General features: G+C 40.8%; 1 protein-coding gene across 5 annotated transcripts in view; it reads left to right on the forward strand.

Annotated features, from left to right (window-relative positions):
* Window positions 1-20,343, forward strand: part of SVEP1 (sushi, von Willebrand factor type A, EGF and pentraxin domain containing 1) — a 180,227-nt gene that overhangs the window by 107,052 nt on the left and 52,832 nt on the right. For 4 of the 5 annotated variants that reach the window (XM_032308801.1, XM_032308803.1, XM_032308804.1 and 1 more), the window contains 12 exons: window positions 2,589-2,746; window positions 3,777-3,978; window positions 5,798-5,973; window positions 8,939-9,063; window positions 10,056-10,179; window positions 10,948-11,118; window positions 12,105-12,278; window positions 12,719-12,838; window positions 14,462-14,638; window positions 15,079-15,163; window positions 15,778-15,969; window positions 16,884-17,051. In XM_032308801.1, coding sequence (XP_032164692.1) covers window positions 2,589-2,746; window positions 3,777-3,978; window positions 5,798-5,973; window positions 8,939-9,063; window positions 10,056-10,179; window positions 10,948-11,118; window positions 12,105-12,278; window positions 12,719-12,838; window positions 14,462-14,638; window positions 15,079-15,163; window positions 15,778-15,969; window positions 16,884-17,051 — 1,872 coding nt within the window. The remainder of the gene's footprint in view (window positions 1-2,588; window positions 2,747-3,776; window positions 3,979-5,797; window positions 5,974-8,938; window positions 9,064-10,055; window positions 10,180-10,947; window positions 11,119-12,104; window positions 12,279-12,718; window positions 12,839-14,461; window positions 14,639-15,078; window positions 15,164-15,777; window positions 15,970-16,883; window positions 17,052-20,343) is intronic. The other variant, XM_032308802.1, reaches the window with a different exon arrangement.

Here is a 20,343-nt window from a genome sequence, read left to right on the forward strand (position 1 = left end):
GCCACTCCCTAATTCTAGCCCAAGGATAGGCTGCGGTAGACTCTCCCTACCACCTGAGGTTCTGATTCACTAAGTCTGGAGTAGAGTCTGTAATTTTAAAATATATAGCCTATATGTTTTAAGCTCCCTAATGATTCTGATGCATGGCCAGATATGAAAACCACCGTTCTGTACTTGGGAAGTCATGAAAGATGAAAGAAAACACACTAACACAGAAATAAATACCAAAGCACTAGACAGAGCTCATCGTCAAGTGTCTTGTGTTTTAGCCAGAGTTGTTGCACAAGCCAACGTCAAAAGGAATTGTGCCATCATCCTGTCAAAGAGCCAGTGTACATTCTATATCTGTGGTTTTCAAACATTTTTTTTTTTAAGTTTAGTAACCCTTGGTTCATAAGAAATCTAACATGAAAACTAACCTTTCATGTTTGAAAACAGTAGTATTTGTAGAGGAGACATCCTTTGCCTTTCTGAGGCAGCTCTTGGGGTGCCGGGAGAATACAGTTTGAAAATCAACACTCTCCTTCATCACTGTCAAGTTGGCCCTATATTACATCCTGTTCCCCTCGCAGGGTCTGTAGCTTCTGCAGTAGGAACGATGGACTGGTCTTACTTGCAAAATCTTAGGAAACTTTATTGTCCTCAACATGCCACTGTCTGTGGAAGTTTATAAAAGTTAAAAGAAAGGGGCAAAAAAGTACCCAGTTGCAAAATTTCCCAGTCCTCTTGTGGCTCAGTGCCCTTCATTACTGTCCCCCAACAAACAGCCAGGGCACGATCCAGAAGAAATAGGCAACCGATTCTGCCAGTGAGACTTTCACTCTTGATGTGAAATCTTAGCAGTGTAGCTTCATCTTTTCGTAGGTTTTTTACATCTTCTGGCATATAGGTGCCTAACCACAGGCAATGAGAAATTTCCAGATAAACAACAAGCGTTCTAAATTCTCCCCAGAGTCAAAAACAATCGAATTATAAATTTGTCTAAGTCCTAACTAGAGGAAACATAAAGGTAAACTCTCTTAATTCAAAGGGAACGTTAGTTGTCACCAAAGTGAACCTATTTCATAGACAAGGATATTGGATTGCTAGAATATCAAACATAGGTGGATACAGATGAGTGAAAGTCTAGCTAAAATAGATTTGTCATCGAATACAGAGAACTCAGTAAAGAATCCCCTGCCCCTGATTTCAGTGTAAACGTGCTAATAACAATGTTAAGTAACATGTATGGGACAGGTCCTTTTTAATTAAAAAATATTTCAGGCATACAGAAAATTACCAAGAACAATAAAAATCACACACTCATCATGGTAATTATCAAACCTTAGCATCTTTCCCTATTAGATTCACATCTTTTGTTTTAAAGAAATACCTTCTAAAGATCGTTTTGGATTTCCCTCAAAACCCACACACACACACACACACACACACATTCTTCTTCCTCAGTAGTAACCATTGTTCTGAAGTTGGTGTATATCTTTTTCATTCAGACGTCATAGGTTGCTACATAAACAGTGCATAATATAGTTTTACAGTTACATAATAACTATTATACTACATACTTCCTTTTGCAATTTGGGTTTTATTTTTACTCAGCATTGTATGTTGTCAAGATTGATACATTTGGCTCTAGTTTATTTACTTTAACTGCTGATTAGTATTCCAGTAAAGGATTATACCATGGTTTATTTTCCCATTCTTCATAAACACATAGAATAAGGCTGTTATGAATGTTCACTACATGTGTCCTGTGCACCTGTGCAGTAAGTTCCTAGAGCACATAAGTCGAAATGGAATTACGGGTCCTGGGAATGCAAACCCTCAGCTTCCCTTGACATTGCCAAACTGTAGTTCTACTCACTATGTGAGATTTCCTGGTTCATGACACCCTTGTCAGCATTTGACATTATCAGATATATTGTCCATTCCGATGGGTTTAAATGGTGTGTCGCATACCACAGAGACTGTACAGCATCCTGATGAAGAACAAGGCCCTAGACTGGGTCTAAAATCCTAATCCACCACTTAGTAACAAGGAGACTTGGGCAGATTAACCTCTCTGAGCCACAGTTTACTCACCTGTAAAAGGGGAATGATAATAATGTTACCTCATTGTTATAAAGGCTGGTTTAATATATATAAAGCCTTTGGAACAGCATGTGAACTTCTTGTATTTTTTCCTAGCACTTCTTTGGGGGAAAGAAAATCCCAGTGTGTAAATAATTTGCCTGGACCAGAACCACTTCCTACTCTATTTTTGCTACACACTTCAGATACATATTGTCTTAAATAGGTTTAATTAAATGAACGTTAAAATAAAAGATAACCAACAGTTAAAGCACTTTCTTGATGTGGAAAATATGTTTCATCATTTCAGAGTTGTTTTACTCAGTTTTCCTAAATTAAAAACAAAACAAAACCCCAGTTCACCCATTTCTCCATCCCACCCCAACCCAGGCAACCACCTGTTTGTTCTCTGCGTCTATGAGCTTTCAGTATTCAAAGTTTTTTGAGACAGTGTTGTCATAAATGGGAGACAACTTTGTCTAATGCATTTCTATATGTTAGTAACATTCTGTTTCTTTCAGGTGCCAGTGTGCAGCAGGCTTCACTGGACCATATTGTGAAATAGACATCAATGAATGTCAGTCCAACCCATGTAGAAATCAGGCCACCTGTGTGGATGAATTAAACTCATACAGTTGTAAATGTCAGCCGGGATTTTCAGGCAACAGGTGTGAAACAGGTATATGTGAGCTCAGTGTTATTAATAACAATACTAAAAATAATGAGATCATAACAATGTCAATTTTTATCTGTTCTGAACACTGACTACATACCAAAAATGAGGCTAAGCCTTTTGTATTTATTTAATCTTTTTTTAAAAGATTTATTTATTTATTTGATAGACATCACAAGTAGACAGAGAGGCAAGCACAGAGAGAGGAGGAAGCAGGCTCCCTGCTGAGCAGACAGCCTGATATGGGGCTCAATCCCAGGACCTTGGGATCGTGACCTGAGCTGAAGGCAGAGGCTTTAACCCACTGAGCCACCGAGGCGCCCCTGTATTTATTTAATCTTGACCACCGTCCAGCAGACTAGTTACAATTATCCCCAATAGCAAAAGTGAGGAAAATGAAGCTCAGAGGGAAAATGGAGAAAATGAAATTTAGAAGAACTCTTCACCTTCTACATGTTTAGAAAGGACACTTGATATAGGAGCTCAGAGTCCATAGACATGTCTGAGAATCAGAATTAAGCTGTTTTCTCAGGGTGCTGGAGTCTTTTAGCTGCGGGACTTTTGTTTTCTTGAGTGGGGTATGCAGGATTGGGGCAGAGCTGAATTGCTCATGAAATAGGGATGAACAAGGGCCCTGAGTAGAGGTGGAATGTGTCCCTAGCAGTTACCTCCCCCTTTTCTCTTGAACCTTTAATTCCCCTGCTCTGCGGAGTCATTCCATCAGCATACAAACATGCATTAGTGTTTTCTGTCTTTATTAACTTCCCAATTCCACCTCTCCTTCCAGCTAGTTCCTATTTCTCTGATCCCTTACACTACTGAGTGCTTTCCCTATCTTAGTTACCCATTGATTCTTTTACTTAAAAGAATGTATGGTATATTTTGTAAATACTATATATTTTATGCTGAAACTACTTCCCATAAAATCACATTGACTGAAATGGACTTTTTGACAAAAGTTCTGCATATCTGCTGCTTACCTTAGACAATTGAAAAATGCCTCCCATGGTCCACACTCTTTTCTTATTTGTTGTAGACCAGTCTTCAGGCTTTAACCTGGATTTTGAAGTTTCGGGTATCTATGGTTACGTCATGCTAGATGGTGTGCTTCCATCTCTCTGGGCTGTAACCTGCACATTCTGGATGAAATCCAATGACACCAATAATTATGGAACACCGATCTCCTATGCACTTGAGAATGGCAGTGACAATACCTTCCTCCTGACCGATTATAATGGGTAAGCAGAAATGTCAGGAAAGCCATACTCTAGATCTTATCCAAGATAAGTTAGAACTGACACCAAGTTAGAACTGACACTGGGGTTGAGGGATAGAGGAGTAAGGGGGTCAGGTGCTCCAGGAGGACAGCAGAGTGACAATGGTCAAACAGAGCATCTGGACACGTTCTGTAAGAAAGCAAAGTTTCAATGATAGCACCTTATGCACGGACTGTGTTTTGCTATTTGCTAAGTGTTACTTCATTGATCTTTGCAGTGACCTGAGGAACTAGTTTTCTAGGTAGCAAAGCAAAGTTTCAGAGAGACTCAATGATTTTCCCCATGATTTTCTCCAAATCTCACACTCTCGGAGTGGTAGAGCTAAGTCGCAGACTCTGACTCTTAAAACCGACACTTTCTTTTATATATCAGAGCCTGCAGGGGTTCAAGGATTTCAGTGACATTATTGACCCATGGCAAACACATATATTAAATATGAACCCATCTGTAGACTCAGGTATAAGAGCTGATGTTTATTTCTCTTTGGATCGATTAATTCACCTGCAGGCCTCCATCTCTCTGGGCTGTCAGAAAGGTCAGTCTCAGTTGTTACCCTCCTTCCTTCTCTACTGAGTGCTTTTCCTATCTTGGGTCCTCACAGCTTGTTGGAAAATCACAGAGTCTTGCTAAAGAGCCACAGACTTAGCCAGGATTTCCATCACTGGCCCTCAGTCCACACTGCTTATCACTAGGCTATGAACTGCCTCAGCCTCTGTGGGCCCCTCAGAATCACAGCTCTTTGCCACATGAAATCCTGACCTTCAGTCGAGACAGACTCTGTGGTGCCTTTTCATCTCAGATCTACCCAAATTCCTCTCCTGTTGCTACAGGTTAGGGTACAGTCCCCACTGAGCTCTCTTGCCTCTCCTCAGTCCATGGGACTCTCACTGTTCTGATGGAACTCTCCCCATCCTCAAACCTTATCCTTAGTGGACCTGAGCTTTCAAAAACAAAATCCAAGAAATTTGCACAAACCTCCCCTGAGGCAAAATACATATAAAGAGAGAGCTTGTTACCTACTTGAATAGGGAAGGAAAATGGGAAAACACAAAGGGTAAATAATTAGTATTATAAAAAGACCATATTTTCCAAAACATCTATGGATAAGGACTAAGAAGATATGGAGAGAGGTATTCAATGAATTCTTATCTTCCATATCGATTTTCCCCATTTTTTTCCTTTTTCTCCAGTTGCTTTTGAAGATATTTCATTTCAAACTGCTTAGTATTTTTGACATTCCCCAAAGTGACATAGTTGTTGGAACCCTCTTTTTGTTGGTCATCTTTGTTTAGTTCCAATTATCTTTGCCTTTGGATTGACATACTTCGTCTGCCATGTGACTGCTTTGGCAACCCAGAGACAGAACTCACTTTGTATGAGACCTCTGAAGTTTGTTCCTGGTCTTAGGAAAACATCTTTTCCAAAGGAAAGAAACCAGTCTGATGTTTGTGCAATTCTCTTCCCATTCCATTCTAGACAGTTGGTAAATTATCTCAAGTTGGATCAACTTCTCTCATTATCCTAAGACTTTTTCCTACCCCATCATGTCTAAGAAGCATTAACTAATTTTCAGTGAACCCCAATAAAGTGTAATTTATAAGTCAACTCTACCTCTATGAACTATGTGCAAATGGAGAAAAAGAAGTAATGGTTTTCCTCAAAACGCTTTCTATACAAAAAAAGAAAGAAAAAGAAGGAAGAGAAGAAAAATAGTAATGTGCCCCATAGATGAGAGTATGACATATGACTGATGACTCTGTTACCTGGAATCTTTTCACAGCTGGGTTCTTTATGTGAATGGCAAGGAAAAGATAACAGACTGTCCCTCCGTGAATGATGACCGTTGGCACCACATTGCCATCACTTGGAGGAGTTCTGATGGAGCCTGGAAGGTCTATATTGATGGGAAACTATCTGACGGTGGTGTGGGCCTCTCTGTTGGTTCACCCATACTTGGTATGTCTTAGCTAAAGGAATATAATTCTGTTAGATGCCAGGCATGGAAGCACTTAGATGAACATCACATTGGCTAGCTTTTTTGTCCTTGCTTCTGCACAAAGGTCAACAGTTATCTCTCCCATTTTCTACTCCCTGATTACCCAGACTGTGAATTATTAGAAGCTTTTCCTAGGTGAGCTGTGTGACTCCGTGTAAGAAACACATTTGGGGACTCATGGTAAGACTAGCAAGACACAGGCTGAGCTAGCCATGGAAGGTTACTAAACTGTCTTCCAAGGAAGAGAGGAATTGCTGGTATGTTTTGGTTGCTTGTTTTGTTTTGTGATAGTGTATATAGGACACAAGTATATCCAGTGTAGAGGCTGGGGCAGTGCTGATACTGTCTGTCTTTTATGCCCTTTTCAAATAGAACTCAGACTGTCTTATAAAAAGTATTCAGGGAATTTTTGTTTGAAAGAATGCAGAAGTACTAGGTGATATAGGATTCTCAGTATCACATATGAAAATCCACCTGCTCTGTTTAGATCCTTCTATGACATACATGATAGAAAGAAGAAAGGTTGGAGGTTCCTTGTAGTAAATAAGGAAACATTAAAAATGTTTCAACAGGAAGTGACATTAGGTAAAGTGGGGCAGTGTTTCCTTTTCTTTTAAGTATTCTTTCTTTCAGCTATCTCTGGATAGTGGGATTGCAGGTGGATTTTATTCTTTATTCTTTTCCCATATTTCATAATGACCATGTATTTCCTTTATGGTTAAAAAAAACCAACTAGCATTTCTGTGTTTAAGAAAAATAAACCCTGATAGAAGAGTGAAAGTAGGTTAAAGGGATCAGAAAATAAACCACGGCGACTGTAATAGTAGCCACCCGAGGAGGTGGTTGTCTGACTATGGCAGGAAAGGATGAGTTGGAGTGCATAAGTATTACAGAGCCCCAACTGACAGATTTTAGTGAGTGGCTCGCTTCAGGGGGGATTGGGTCCACTGAAGAGTCTGTTAGCTGAGAGAGGAATTCTAGGAAAAAGGACAATTATCAGAGCAGGCCTAGGGGTGAAGGAAGAATTTCTGTTGGATTTTAGACATACTGAGTTTGAATTCTAATCACAGGAATACATGCAAGTAAAAGCATAGGTTGATACCACTTGATATTAAATTGACAGAGTTGTTTTTAGTGATAAGATGTGATTGGCAAGGATTCAGTATAGAAGACACTTTAGAGTGCTGGAATGAAAATTGATACAACCTTTCTGGGAAGCAATTTAGAAACTTTTGTCGAGAACCTTTAAAGAAACCCTTGGCATACAAACAACAATGCAACTGCCAGGAATCAGGTTAAAGGAAATAATCAGTGGTCTGAATAAAATACTCATGTATCAATATACTTATCTCAGTGATACTTTTGTACCAAACTTGGAAAACAACTCCAGTATCCAATAAGAAATGGTTATTTAATTAATTAATTAATTAATTAATTAAGCGAAGTATGGATTATTATGTATTCATCTATAAAATAGCTATTAAAACTCATGAAGTGAGTTTTAATGAAATGTCCATGTCCAAGAAGAAAAGCCAGATTCAAACATCATATATAGTATGATCCTGAGTAGTATGTTTTGAAACCTCTCACACACATACACATGTGCTGAAAAAAAATAATAAAAATAAAACCTAGGAGGAAATATACAAAACCATTAAGTGATTTTTTTTCCTGGATAAGAAGAATTCCTTATGCTTTATTTTTTCAAATTTTCTTCTGTGCGTGTATCCATTTTTAATGATTACTTTAATAAGAAAAGGACGTAGTTTGGGAAATCATGGAAAGGGATTCTACATATATCAAGTGGCAGGACTGAGATCAGATGGGGAGATTGTGGAAGGAAGAAGAGCAGAGGCAATGAGTAGAAGCCTGAGTGCATCAGCGTCTTAAGAGGCAGGCAAAAAAGAAAGAAAGAATGAGCACAAAGATTCGAGGAGAACCAGGAAAGGATGACTTCATGAAAAGAAAGTGAAATCAGCCCAGGCCCTGGCAGGAAACCAGGGGGCACCCCCAAGGAGGAGAACTAAAGACAGTTTAAGGAAGTGTGGATTTTCAAAGGTGTGGGCAGAATTAAGAGAACCAAAGTAATGACAGTAAAACACACCCATGACTAGCAACAGTGGAATGGCCCAAGAGATGGGCCCAAAGTGACAAGGAGTGGGAGTTGTTGCCAGAATTTAGGCAAACCTAAACCTTGCCTGGGAGGAAGGTATCCAGGAAACTAAACTTCTCTTTCATATGACTTTCTTATCTTGGGTTGGTCCTTCCATTGGGCAGGTATAAACAGAAGCCAGAGGAACAAGGCAGCCAGATGGTGTGAACCTTTGTGGGCACAAAGCAGAGTTGAGGAGGGTGGCAGGTATCTCTGGAGGGGCAAACACAGACCATCCAGTACATCCAGGAAGGACAGTTAAATAGAATGAAATGGCCGGTAGGAACTGATGATAAAGAGAAATCAGCAGAGGTGACTATGAAGCGTTTCCATTGAATTTGCCACTGGCAAAATTAGTAGTTACCTTAGAACTGGTGATAGAAATTTAAGCATTTCAGGATTAAGAAGAAGAAAATGAAGAGCAGTTCCTGGTAGCTTGTCACGAAAGGTGACTTCCTGCAAGGACATAGGTAAAACAGAACTTACCTGTTTTGTTGACATAAAATATTACATGCACATATGTATGTATATGTGCAGTTTTTAGAGTTAAATGTTTGTAAATCTAATATAATATTCTAAACCTTCTGTGGATGTTTTTTAAGTTGCTCTAGATAAAATATTGAATTTGTCCTTATAGGTAAAACATGTAGGTAATTTGGTTGTTCAACAATTTTCCCCGATACCTTTCTATTGGCAGTGATTTCAATAAGTTAGCATTTTTGGAATAACAGACATGAAGTCAGTCTTCCTCCTTATTTCTCTCCTGTTTTTAGGTGGTGGTGCCTTAGTTGTTGGGCAAGAACAAGACCAAAAAGGAGAAGGATTCAACCCAGCTGAGTCTTTTGTGGGCTCCATAAGCCAGCTGAACCTCTGGGACTATGTCCTGTCTCCACAGCAGGTCAATTCCATTTTCAGTGTATGACAGTAATGAGCTGCAAAGGTACAAACCTAGTGAAAATGTGAATAGACTAATGATGCCATATCTTACTGCGGCCTCTGGGTTTTCACATTTGACCACCAATATCATTTGACGCTATGGTCATAGACTAAGCTAGGTGGAGGTTGACTAAGCTAGGCGGAGGTTATCAGCAGTCACTTTCAGTGAATCCCCTTTTCAGTTTCTTGGTGATGTATTTAAATCTCATTAGACAAGATAATTTTAAGATACCTTGTAATTTCCGAGCTTGAGAGAATCAGAATACCGGTTCACATCCCTCTGACTAAAGATGCAGAAGTCGAGGGCTGGCCATAAAACCATGCTTAGAGAGTAACAGAGGAACCTGTGGTAAAGCCAGTCTGGAGTCTGACAGCCTGGGTTCAAATCCCAGTTCTACCACAGCCTTGTTGTGCTGGTTTTGAACTGTTAACTCCATCTCTCGAAGCTTTGGTTTTCTTATCTGTGAAAGATGGACAGATGGCGCGGTAGAGCTTCAGCAGATCACACACAACATGACAGGTATAGTCGTGGTCTTGTTTGCCACATAGCGAGGGCTTCCAGATGTCTACCCTTATTATTATAGTGGCAGAACTTGTCTAGGCCTGAGTTAACCCACCTCTGGATCAGAGGCAGAAGACAGGAGAATGCGGTGTGGGGAACCTCTACAGCACCTCAATAAACTGCAGAGCTGGACACAAGAATTCTGGGTGGAGAATTTCAGACTATCTGGCAACTGGCGTATTTGGGAGAAGGGAGGATGGGCGTGGAGGAGAGAGAGGGAGAGAAGACACTTCTCTGTTACCCCCGAAATCATACTGTACAAAAGCCTCCTTCCCTTCCCCAGCCTCCCCCCTGATCTGTGGATGTTTTCAAGACGACTAAATTAAGATATAATAACTCTGTCATACGGAAACAGATAAGGTTTATCTAAAGACGCATGTTTAAACTTCCAGGTGAAGTCACTGGCCACGTCATGCCCAGAAGAACTCAAAAAAGGAAATGTGTTGGCCTGGCCTGATTTCCTGTCTGGAATTGTGGGAAGAGTGAAGATCAATTACAAGAGCATATTCTGTTCTGGTTAGAATGTTCTCCTTCTATTAACTGCCATCTCTTGACTATTCCCAAGATTTTCCTGCAAAAGGAAATGATTCCAAAATGCATCGTTGGTCAAGTAACGTGTGCCTGTCAGTCTGTTGTGTAGCTAGTAATTCACCCTTACTCTACCTTTATCCAAAGGATTTATTTTTTTAATACTTAAACACATGCTGTATTGGAGAGTACAGAGTTCACTGTGGAGAAAACTTGGAGGACGGTAAAATAAGATTAGGAAAATAGAGTTAGAGGAAGGGGATGGTTAATTTTTCAAATGCCACCAAAGCCCTGTCCTGTGCGAGATGGGCACTTGTAACTTCCTAGCAGCCGTCTAGGGACAGATGGCACAGAGAGAAAAGCAGTGGGCGTGACAGCCCACACACTGCCTAATCCAGCTCTGAATGGTCATAAAACTCAGTGTATATGAAGAGGTTTCTAAATCTGTCCTAGAATTCAGGGGTTTTGATAACTTACAAGTACACTTCATTAATATTTCTAAAATACCCCTTTTTCCTTAAAAAAATTCAGCTGACTTTTGTGGCAAGAGGAGAAGTGGTGGCCTCAAATAGGGTTTGTTTTTTTAGTCGCTTTGCTTGCCAGTAATCTGGTCACATGTCACCTTGTAGCATGTGTGGCTTAGTAGCAGTAGCATCGGTCTCAGAGGCTGGCACAACACGTGATTTGAGACGCTTGACCTGGTGACACTGCCACGAGGGTGCTGACAATCCATGTGCCTGTGCTCTCTGCCTGCAGATTGTCCACCTTTAGAAGGATCAGTACCTCATCTGCGAACCGCATCAGCCAACTTAAAGCCAGGCTCCAAAGTCAGTGTGTTCTGCGATCCAGGCTTCCAGATGGTTGGGAACCCTGTGCAGTACTGTCTGAATCAAGGACAGTGGACACAACCACTCCCCCACTGTGAACGTGAGCTGCCTTTGTGGACGGCCTTTCGGTAGCTCCCGACCGATGTTGGAGCACAGGGACACTTTTCAGGAATACTAGATAAAAGCTAAATACACCACAGTCGTAAACACAGTAGCTATTCATGGAATAGTTCACTCTCTGTGAGGGAGATGGGCGATGAAGGGACCAGCCCCGTGGCTGCCCCCCGGCTGGGCTAGGGAACGGGATGGGAAGGGAAGACAGAGCTGGGAGCTGGAGCCCCAACAGAGGTGGGTTACGGCTGGGTGGGAGACGGGAAAAGATCTCTCGGGTTGGATGCGTCCAGTCATTTATTTACTCAGGGATTTTAAACCACATACTATGTGCTAGACAACGATCCGTGTCCTAGCGATGCAACAGCTGGGACAAAGTCTCTTTTACGGAGTTTACACTGAAATGGGAGAGACAGGAAATAACAAGTAAATATGGTTTATTTATAGTGAAGAAGAACAAGGGCCGGAAATAAGGGCTTTGGAGAAAAATAAAGCAAAGTAGGGAAATACGAAGTGAGGGCTGAGGGGAAGCCAACTGCCTCATCAGGTGGAGCAATCAGTGAAGTTCCTCCATAGCACCTGTCCCCGCTGACAAGTGTGTTTCCTGTGGCTTGTTTCTCTACTCCCACTAGAGAGGAGGCTCCACAGGCAGGGGCTCTTCTCCGTGGCTCATCACTGTAACTTCAGCACCCGTGACGGTGTCTAGTGTGACCTTCAGAAATGTTTTGTTTTCATTAATGAGGGGCAGGCCCGCTCTGAGCCAGAAGGTCAGCTGGATGCTGAGGGCACAAGTTTGGCTACAGCCTGCCCCTCCCCCTGCCCCGCCACTGCCTCCTCCCACCCCCAGGGCTCTGCATCTGCGTTTATGCTCAAGGAGAAAGTCCCGCTTAACTGAACCGCTAGCTTAATACAGACAAAATGTGCGTCTAGCATTTCGGTCCTCATGTAGCTGTGCTCTTCCCGGCCCCCTCACAGGCATCCGCTGCGGGGTGCCACCCCCTCTGGAGAACGGCTTTTATTCAGCGGAGGATTTCCACGCTGGCAGCACAGTGACCTACCAGTGCAACAATGGCTACTATTTGCTGGGCGACTCGAGGATGTTCTGTACAGATAACGGGAGCTGGAATGGCATCGCACCATCGTGCCTTGGTGAGATAAATCTTGGCAATACCATCTGGGTTCATTCTAGCTCCCTGGGAGACAGTCTTCCCGAATTCCTGAGGCTTTCTTGTGACATTCCTTTGTTAACGTCATCTCATCCCAGTAAGCCCTGGGCAAGCCACAGTGACAAAGCAGCTGTCCCCAGACATGCCAGAAATATTTGGAATTGCTACCAGGCTCGATACTGAGACTGTTTCCATCTATCTGTCTTCTCGTACTTACCACCTCTAACATGGGGGAATAATAGCTTTTATTGTGTGTCTGCAATGTGATCATGACTACTATATTTACTATATTTTCACTCTAGAAAGGTATCTATAGTGTTATGCATTAAGCAATATATAATGATTTACAAGTAAAAAAAAGAGTATTTGATTATAAGAAAAAAATCAATCAACTTCACTACCTGTAAGCTGTCTTCATTTTAGACGTTGACGAATGCGCAGTTGGGTCAGACTGTAGTGAGTATGCCTCCTGCCTGAATACGAATGGATCCTATGTTTGCTCATGTATCCCACCCTACACAGGAGATGGTAAAAACTGTGCAGGTAACTAGTACGTGTAGAATTGGGAAGCTTATTAATTTTTTTTATTTAAGTATATATATCAAATGTATGTTACTTAAAAATACAGTAGTATTTTCAAGTCCAAAGGACAGGTGGAGAAGAGAGAAACTATCTTAAAAAAAAAAAAAAAAAAAGACATACAAATAACCACTAAAGAGGCTTTAAATGAGCCTGTGCCTCTCCCAACTTCCCAATCTCTGGAACATAAAACAGAGAGCCAACCATACCACCAGAATGTTGAAGCAACATCTGCAGAGTACAGGGATAACAGAGGGGATTTAGAAATATCGTCACCGGCCTCTGTGGCCACAGTCAGAGCAAAGAAGACAACTTCACCATCAGTATGTTTCCCCTGCCTCAGCCACACAGAATTACGTTATTGAAAAAAAATCGACATGTTCCCTTATCACATCTCTAGATTTTATCATAGCTTTGGTAATATAGGCCCAACTCCCAGAAAATAGAAAGTAAAGAGGAAGTCTCAAAATCAAGTCTTATAATGGCATTTACTCTTTGAGAGGACTCATTTAAAGTTCTCAACTTAGGGGGCACCTGGGTGGCACAGTCCGTTAAGCATCCAACTCTTTATTTCAGTTCAAGTGATGATCTTAGGGTTGCAGTGTCGAGACCCGCATCAGACTCCACACTCAGCACGGAGCGTGCTGGAGATTTTCTCTCTTTCTCTCTCCTTCTGCACCTCCCCCAACTTGTGCATGCTCACTCGCTCTCTCTCTCTCTCTCTCTCTGAAATAAATAAATACTTTTTTTTTTTTTAATTAAAGTCTTTGACTTCTGGGGTGCCTGGGTGGCTCAGTACATTACATATTTGGTTCTTGATTTTGGCTCAGGTCATGATCTCAGGGTCCCGAGACTGAGCCCAGCATCAGGCTCCATGCTGGGTGTGGAGCCTGCTTAAGATTCTCCCTCTGCCCCCCCAAAGAAAAAAATTTAAAAATTAATTTAAAAATAAATATAAATAAAGTCCTTGACTTCCATGCCCAGAATGACCTTCAGAAAGATTGAATCCACATATCTTCCTTTTTTGATGATCCAAGTATTATATTTACTCCTATCCAAGTCTAGTCATAAATATCCCTTTAACTTACTTCTCTTCCTAGAAATGGTGACCAACCCCAGTTCATACAGAAAGGATTTCTGACCCATAGTCTGTTTGGAAAGGGAGGCTGGGGATTTTTCTCACATCTGCCCAGGGGATGGCCTTTAGCTCAATTTGATAGAAAGCCTGTTCCTTTTAAAAAGGTAGGCATGAAGTCAGGGGAGGTAGGAGCTGCTGAAGTTCTTCTAATAAACTCCTGGTACCACACTACTTCCCAATAAACAACTCCCTTTTAGCCAGATAAATTTTGTATATTTTTGTTAGTCACTGTGTTTCAAAATATTATTGTTTAAATGCCTACTAAATGTATGTTCTCGTCTAATGTCCAGTGTACCCCAGCCCTTTCCATATCTCCCTTCAAAAGCTTCCTCCCCGCCCCCAAGACTTAACTGGTACTTTAACTGTAGTGAAATTTTTTTGTCGTGAGACCCTGCGTGGTTGTGTGAACACCACTCATTGTCCCACACAAACTTTTTCTCTCTTTCAAGAACCTATAAAATGTAAGGCTCCGGGAAATCCAGAAAATGGCCACTCTTCTGGTGAGGTTTACACACTGGGTGCCCAAGTCACATTCTCGTGTGAGGAAGGATACCAGCTGTTGGGAGTAACCAAAATCACATGTTTGGAGTCTGGAGAATGGAGTCATCTGTTACCATATTGCGAAGGTATGTTTCATAAATTCCCCCAGGTTCATAGTGTTTGGCAGTACTAGAAATTTAAGGTAGAGACGTGTCATGTGTTAGATTGTATCAATATTCTTTGTATTTAAAGCCCAACTATTGGGTTCATCTTTAAACGTGACAAGAGAGGGGCACCTGGGTGGCTCAGTGGGTTAAGGCCTCTGCCTTCGGCTCAGGTCATGATCCCGGGGTCCTGGGATCAAGCCCCGCATCGGGCTCCCTGCTCAGCAGGGATCTGCTTCCTCCTCTCTCTCTGCCTGCCTCTCTGCCTACTTGTGACCTCTCTCTCTCTCTCTCTCTGTCAAATTAAAAAAAAAGAAAATCTTTAAACGTGACAAGAGAACTTAGAGCTGCCCTTGAGCTTTTAGAGATTTTTATACACACTGGCAAAAAAAGCAACACTTCCTTTGTTCTGCATCTTCTAGCTGTTTACTGTGGTGTACCTGCTATTCCAGAAAATGGTGGCATTGATGGGTCAGCATTTACTTATGGCAGTAAAATAACATATAGGTAAGTGTGTAAGATTAACACTACATTGTAGAAATTGTTGGTGACATGCTGTCTGTGACCTAAAACTGAAAGAAAGGTAGAAGAATACCAGAGGATGTTTTTTAATTAATATGGAATTAATTGGATTATGTGTAGTGCAAAGGAATCAAGTTCAGTAACCTACTGGTAGCATTCCTATCCAGAATCCTTAAATCCCTTGACAAGTAACTTATCATTGTGACCAGCATCCTTGAGGACCGGTGCCATGGAGGAAGGCCCTGCAAGCTAAGGAATGTTCTTGGTTATAACCTGGAGCTTTGGCTCAGGCACTCATACTAAACCAGACCATTCTCGAACTAAGAATTTACTCTTTGCAGCTACTAATCCATGACGTAAACTGGGGACAAGCCAAACTCTTCATTTTTCTACTTGTCGCTCAGCAAGGTTCCCTATGGGGGAGATGTACAGTATTCAACCTTGGAAATAATTTTAAAGCATTATTTTAGTAGAAAAGAAAGAACTCTTCCAATAAATTGTAAAGTGTAAATTCTCAATATTTTTAAAGGTTTTGGTACTGATAAAATTATGCAAAATAAGGCAAATTGTATTCTGTAATCCCCATTTATCCTTTTTAGGTGTAATAAAGGATATGTGCTGAAAGGTGATAAAGAATCGCGCTGTCTTGCTAGCGGTTCTTGGAGTCAGTCTCTTCCTGTGTGTGAACTGGTCAAGTGTTCTAGCCCTGAAAGCATAAATAACGGGAAGTATGTTTTGAGTGGGCTTACCTACCTTTCTACTGCATCATATTCATGTGAGAGCGGATACAGGTAAAGTCCGTAGACACCACAAGCTTCCTAAAATACCCGGTTACCCATTATTTACTCCATAGGTTTCATTTGTATGTAACTAGCTGACTTTAGACACAAGTTTCTAAGTGTAAAAGGTAGTCTCAGATTTGCATGGTTTGTGAGGACTGGCTTATATGCTGGGAATACCTAGGGAAACAGTCTACCTAACTTGGACTCTGGGAGCTCTAGTTGAGTCACTCTAAACATTCAGTCATTAAACATGAAAGCAAATAAGTGTTTCGGAGACATAGCATAGTATCTGGATTTTTTTTTTTTTTTTTTGGAACATAACTTACCACACTTATACTGAACATTGCATGTGATGTTACAAAAAGCATGTCGCAACCCAAGTTCTTAATACTGTAACAGGTTGATTCAATCAGTGTTATGCATGGGGATGTATGTGTATGTTCCAACAGAAGGGACAGTAGGGCGCGGCTGCAGTCAGAAATTTGGCCGGCGGGATCTGAAGTGAAACAGATCCAGTGAGTAGAAAGTCAGGTGACACACACAGATTCAGGTAGGCAGAGGTGGATAAGTGACGCCATTGGGATATGAGGTTTGCGAAATCAAAGAAGACCAGAGGTCAGAGTCAGGAGCAACAGTGCACATACCCAGACTCAGGACAAGGACAGTGCCCTTTGACTTCAGTTACCCAGACTTCCTGGGTGTCTGTCTCTATTATGGCTGGATCCCAACCAGCCTATTAACCCCTTCTCATCCACGTAATCCTTTGGCGAGGTCTGCGGGCCCTCCTCCAGCACCAGGGAGCCCATTTTATTTTGCAGCAGTTGTGATGTTGTTTTAGCCCATTCTGTGACAGAAGCACTCTGGCTTCCCTTCTTTGTATATAATCGTCTCCACGGCAGTGAATAATAGCCATTCTTTCCCAGCTTACAGGGCCCTTCAGTCCTTGAATGCTCGGCCTCAGGCAGCTGGGACAGAGCGCCACCTACCTGCCATCTCGTTGTCTGTGGAGAGCCACCAGCCATCAAAGATGCTGTGATCACAGGGAGGAACTTCACTTTTGGAAACACTGTCACTTACACCTGCAAAGAAGGGTGAGTGGTCCTGGGAGGGAAGGAAGCGTTGGGAACCTCAAGGGAGGGGATGCTCCCCCCACCACCATGGAGATGGGCTCCACTGAACACTAAATTACGTTTTCTGGACACCAAAGCTGGAGAGAACTTTATGCTCTTGTTTCCTGACAGCGGAGAGCAAGCATATTCCCCTGTGGAAACAGTGTTTTTCTGGAGTTAGAGTAATTTGTCAAATTAGGCCTCCAATAGCAGACACTGGGCAATGCAGTGGAAAATAGCTTTATACTTAAAGATGCAAAAAGCACTTTTACATAGGCATCTGTGGGGGCGCCTGGGTGGTCTGGTCGGTTGAATAGACATTGGTGTGTTTATCTTTGGCAAACCTGAAGGCAACACTTTGAGTCACAACCTAAAGATGACAGGTCTGCAGAGGAAAAAAGATGATAAAACTCAGGTTATTCTATTTTTAATGATCTCATTTCATTCAGAGGTAAAATTTGAAAAACAAGGAATGAGGTACAGAGAAAGGGAAGGCTCCCCCTGGGGGGGTGTCTGCTTAGCATCTCAGGGAGGTATAAGGAAGTGAGGGGTATGTGAATCCCCACGACATCTGACTTGCATTTCATTGCTTCTCCACGACCCCTTTGTGCTTCTTTAATAAATATTTTCGCTGTGAGTAGTGCTTTCACACACCAGATTGACCAGAGGTGTTTGTCACGCAGTTGGAAGCAGCGCCAGCAGGAGTTTGCCGCTTTCTGGGTTTGTAGCTCAGCTCTGTCCTTCGCTGTGTAGCTTCAGGGAAATTGTATAACCTCTCTGTGCTTCGAGAGTCCTACATAAAAATAGTTTCATTTAAGGTTCATACTTCTAGATACTGTGAGAAATCAAATGCCTAGTATAAAGCCTGGCCTAGCCAGGAAAAAAAAACTTAATTAATTCAACCAACTTTGCCATTATTATGACTGAAACACAGATGAGATAGCAGTTTCTATTCTAGCATATTTCTAGCATAGAAGTTCATTTCACCTGGATGGAAGACAGTCCCAGTAGAACAGGACTGCCAGCAGGTGGCGACAATATATATATACACACACACGTATATATACACACTATACATATTGGGCCACATATATATATACACACACATATGTGTGTATATATGTATATATGTATGTATATATGTATTGTGTATATATACATATATGTATATGTATGTATGTATACATACATATATACATGTATATATATTGGGCCACATATATATATAAACACACATATATGTGTGTGTATTATAGGCCACATATATATATGTGTACATATATATATAGTGTGTGTGTATGTATGTGTGTATATATATATGTGTGTGTGTTTATCCATATAAATATTTATATATTCTTATTTATTTATTTATTTATTTATTTATTTCAAAAGTCTCCTGAGAGTCAGCTACTTGAATAAATAGCTGATTGAAGTCCCAAAACTTAACACCTTCTTAAGTGAAACAGAAATCTTTACTATTAAAACGGGATGAGTGATATAGGTAAAGGGAATTAAAAGTATACTTATCTTGAGGAGCCCTTGATGAGTAATGTAGAGAATGGTTAAATCACTGTATTATACACCTGAACCTGATAAAACACTGTTTGCCTCTCCTCCAGCTCATGCTCACTCACATTCTCTCAAATAAAATAAATAAAATCTTAAAGAAAGAAAGACAAGAAAAGAAAAAGAGAAATAAAAATATATTTTAAAAATTATCCAAAAACAAATGGTGGTATTTTACTCTATTTCTTCTCAGAATTTTGTCTTTACATATTTTTTAGTATTAAAAATCCTGCTATAGATGCAATTTACATTTTTTTTTCTCATTAGAAATCATTCACCTAAAATATATTCAAAGAGTTCTGAGTCTGTCTAATATTAAGTCTATATGTTATAGGAAAGGGTTTTATTAAAAGAAATGCTAAAGGCACTAATTAAAATTACAACATAGCCATACATTTGCAGAGGGTTTTCCATTTCCCCAGGGCTTTCCTACACATTATCTCCTCTTGTGCTCCCTTCCACAACGGTGGGGGTTTGGCAGAATAAATAGTATTCCAACTTGGTAGTTGAAGGGATTGACCCATATTACCTTGCATGTTCCTTCTGGTCTAGGAAAACAGACACTCTGTGGGACCTTTTATCCATCAAAAAGATGGAAACCAGATCTACTCCCCTAAATCATGTATCTATTGAAGGATATGAGAACAGTTTTATGAAAGTGCTTTGTATGTCCATTAAGAACAAAGCAGAAAATAGCTTTATTATCTTCTCTGTCATCATTATTGCTATATACGGTGATGACATTTAAAAATAATGTAGGAAAAACTGTCTTAAGTAGTTAATCAAATTAATAGAAAGTATCTACAGTCCCAAATCACTGCCACCTACATTTTGTTCTAAAAAAAAAAAAATCAAGCTATTAAAGGATAGTTTCATTTTTTTCTGGAAGTGAAACTTTTGGTGAGAGGAAGCACACTGATGGCCCTTGGCATACCCCTAACTCCACCTTGGGATGCTATGAGGATGCCAAAGAAAAGAAAACCTTTGTACTCCTCTTTTTTCTGGCCAAATGGCTAATGAAACATTTGAAATATACAGAAAAACACAAATAGTAATTATTAATCTCCACTTAAAGTTACCTGGGTATGCATTTTTTCTTTCTTTCTTTTTTTTTAAGATTTATTTATTTTAGAGAGAGACATAGAACACAAGCGGGAGGGGCAGGGAGGGCGAGACTCTCTCAAGCAGGCTCCGTGATGGATCCCATGATCCTGAGATCATGACCTGAGCCAAAACCAAGAGCCCCATGCTTAACTGACTGCGCCACCCAGGCACCCCTCCTAGGTATCCGTTCTTGAGAGAAAAGTACATGTTAAGTTTTTGCCATATTGTAGCTCTCTTTTTATGAAAGAAATAAAGTATTACAAATACAACAAGAAGCAATTCTCATCACTTTGCTGTTCTCCCCAAAGTAACAAAGGTACATTTTTGTAAATCAGTAGAATTCATTTTAACAGCTGTATGGTATTCCCTTGGAAGAACGAGCTGTCTGTAAATTACTGTTTTCCTTACAGGTAGAAGGTTAGTTTGTTGCTCCTTTATTTGCTGATGTAACAGTCCTGAAGTAAATTTCCTTGCCCGTGTCTCTTGGTACATATGAGTATGACTATCTCTGGCCCCAACACCGAAGTTTGAAGTTGTTGAGTTATGAAATATGCTTATTTTAAACTTCATGAGATAGTACTTGATAGTTATCAGTCATGTCCTT

This window comes from Mustela erminea, chromosome 12 (genome assembly GCF_009829155.1).
Source record: "Mustela erminea isolate mMusErm1 chromosome 12, mMusErm1.Pri, whole genome shotgun sequence".
Taxonomy (NCBI): domain Eukaryota; kingdom Metazoa; phylum Chordata; class Mammalia; order Carnivora; family Mustelidae; genus Mustela; species Mustela erminea.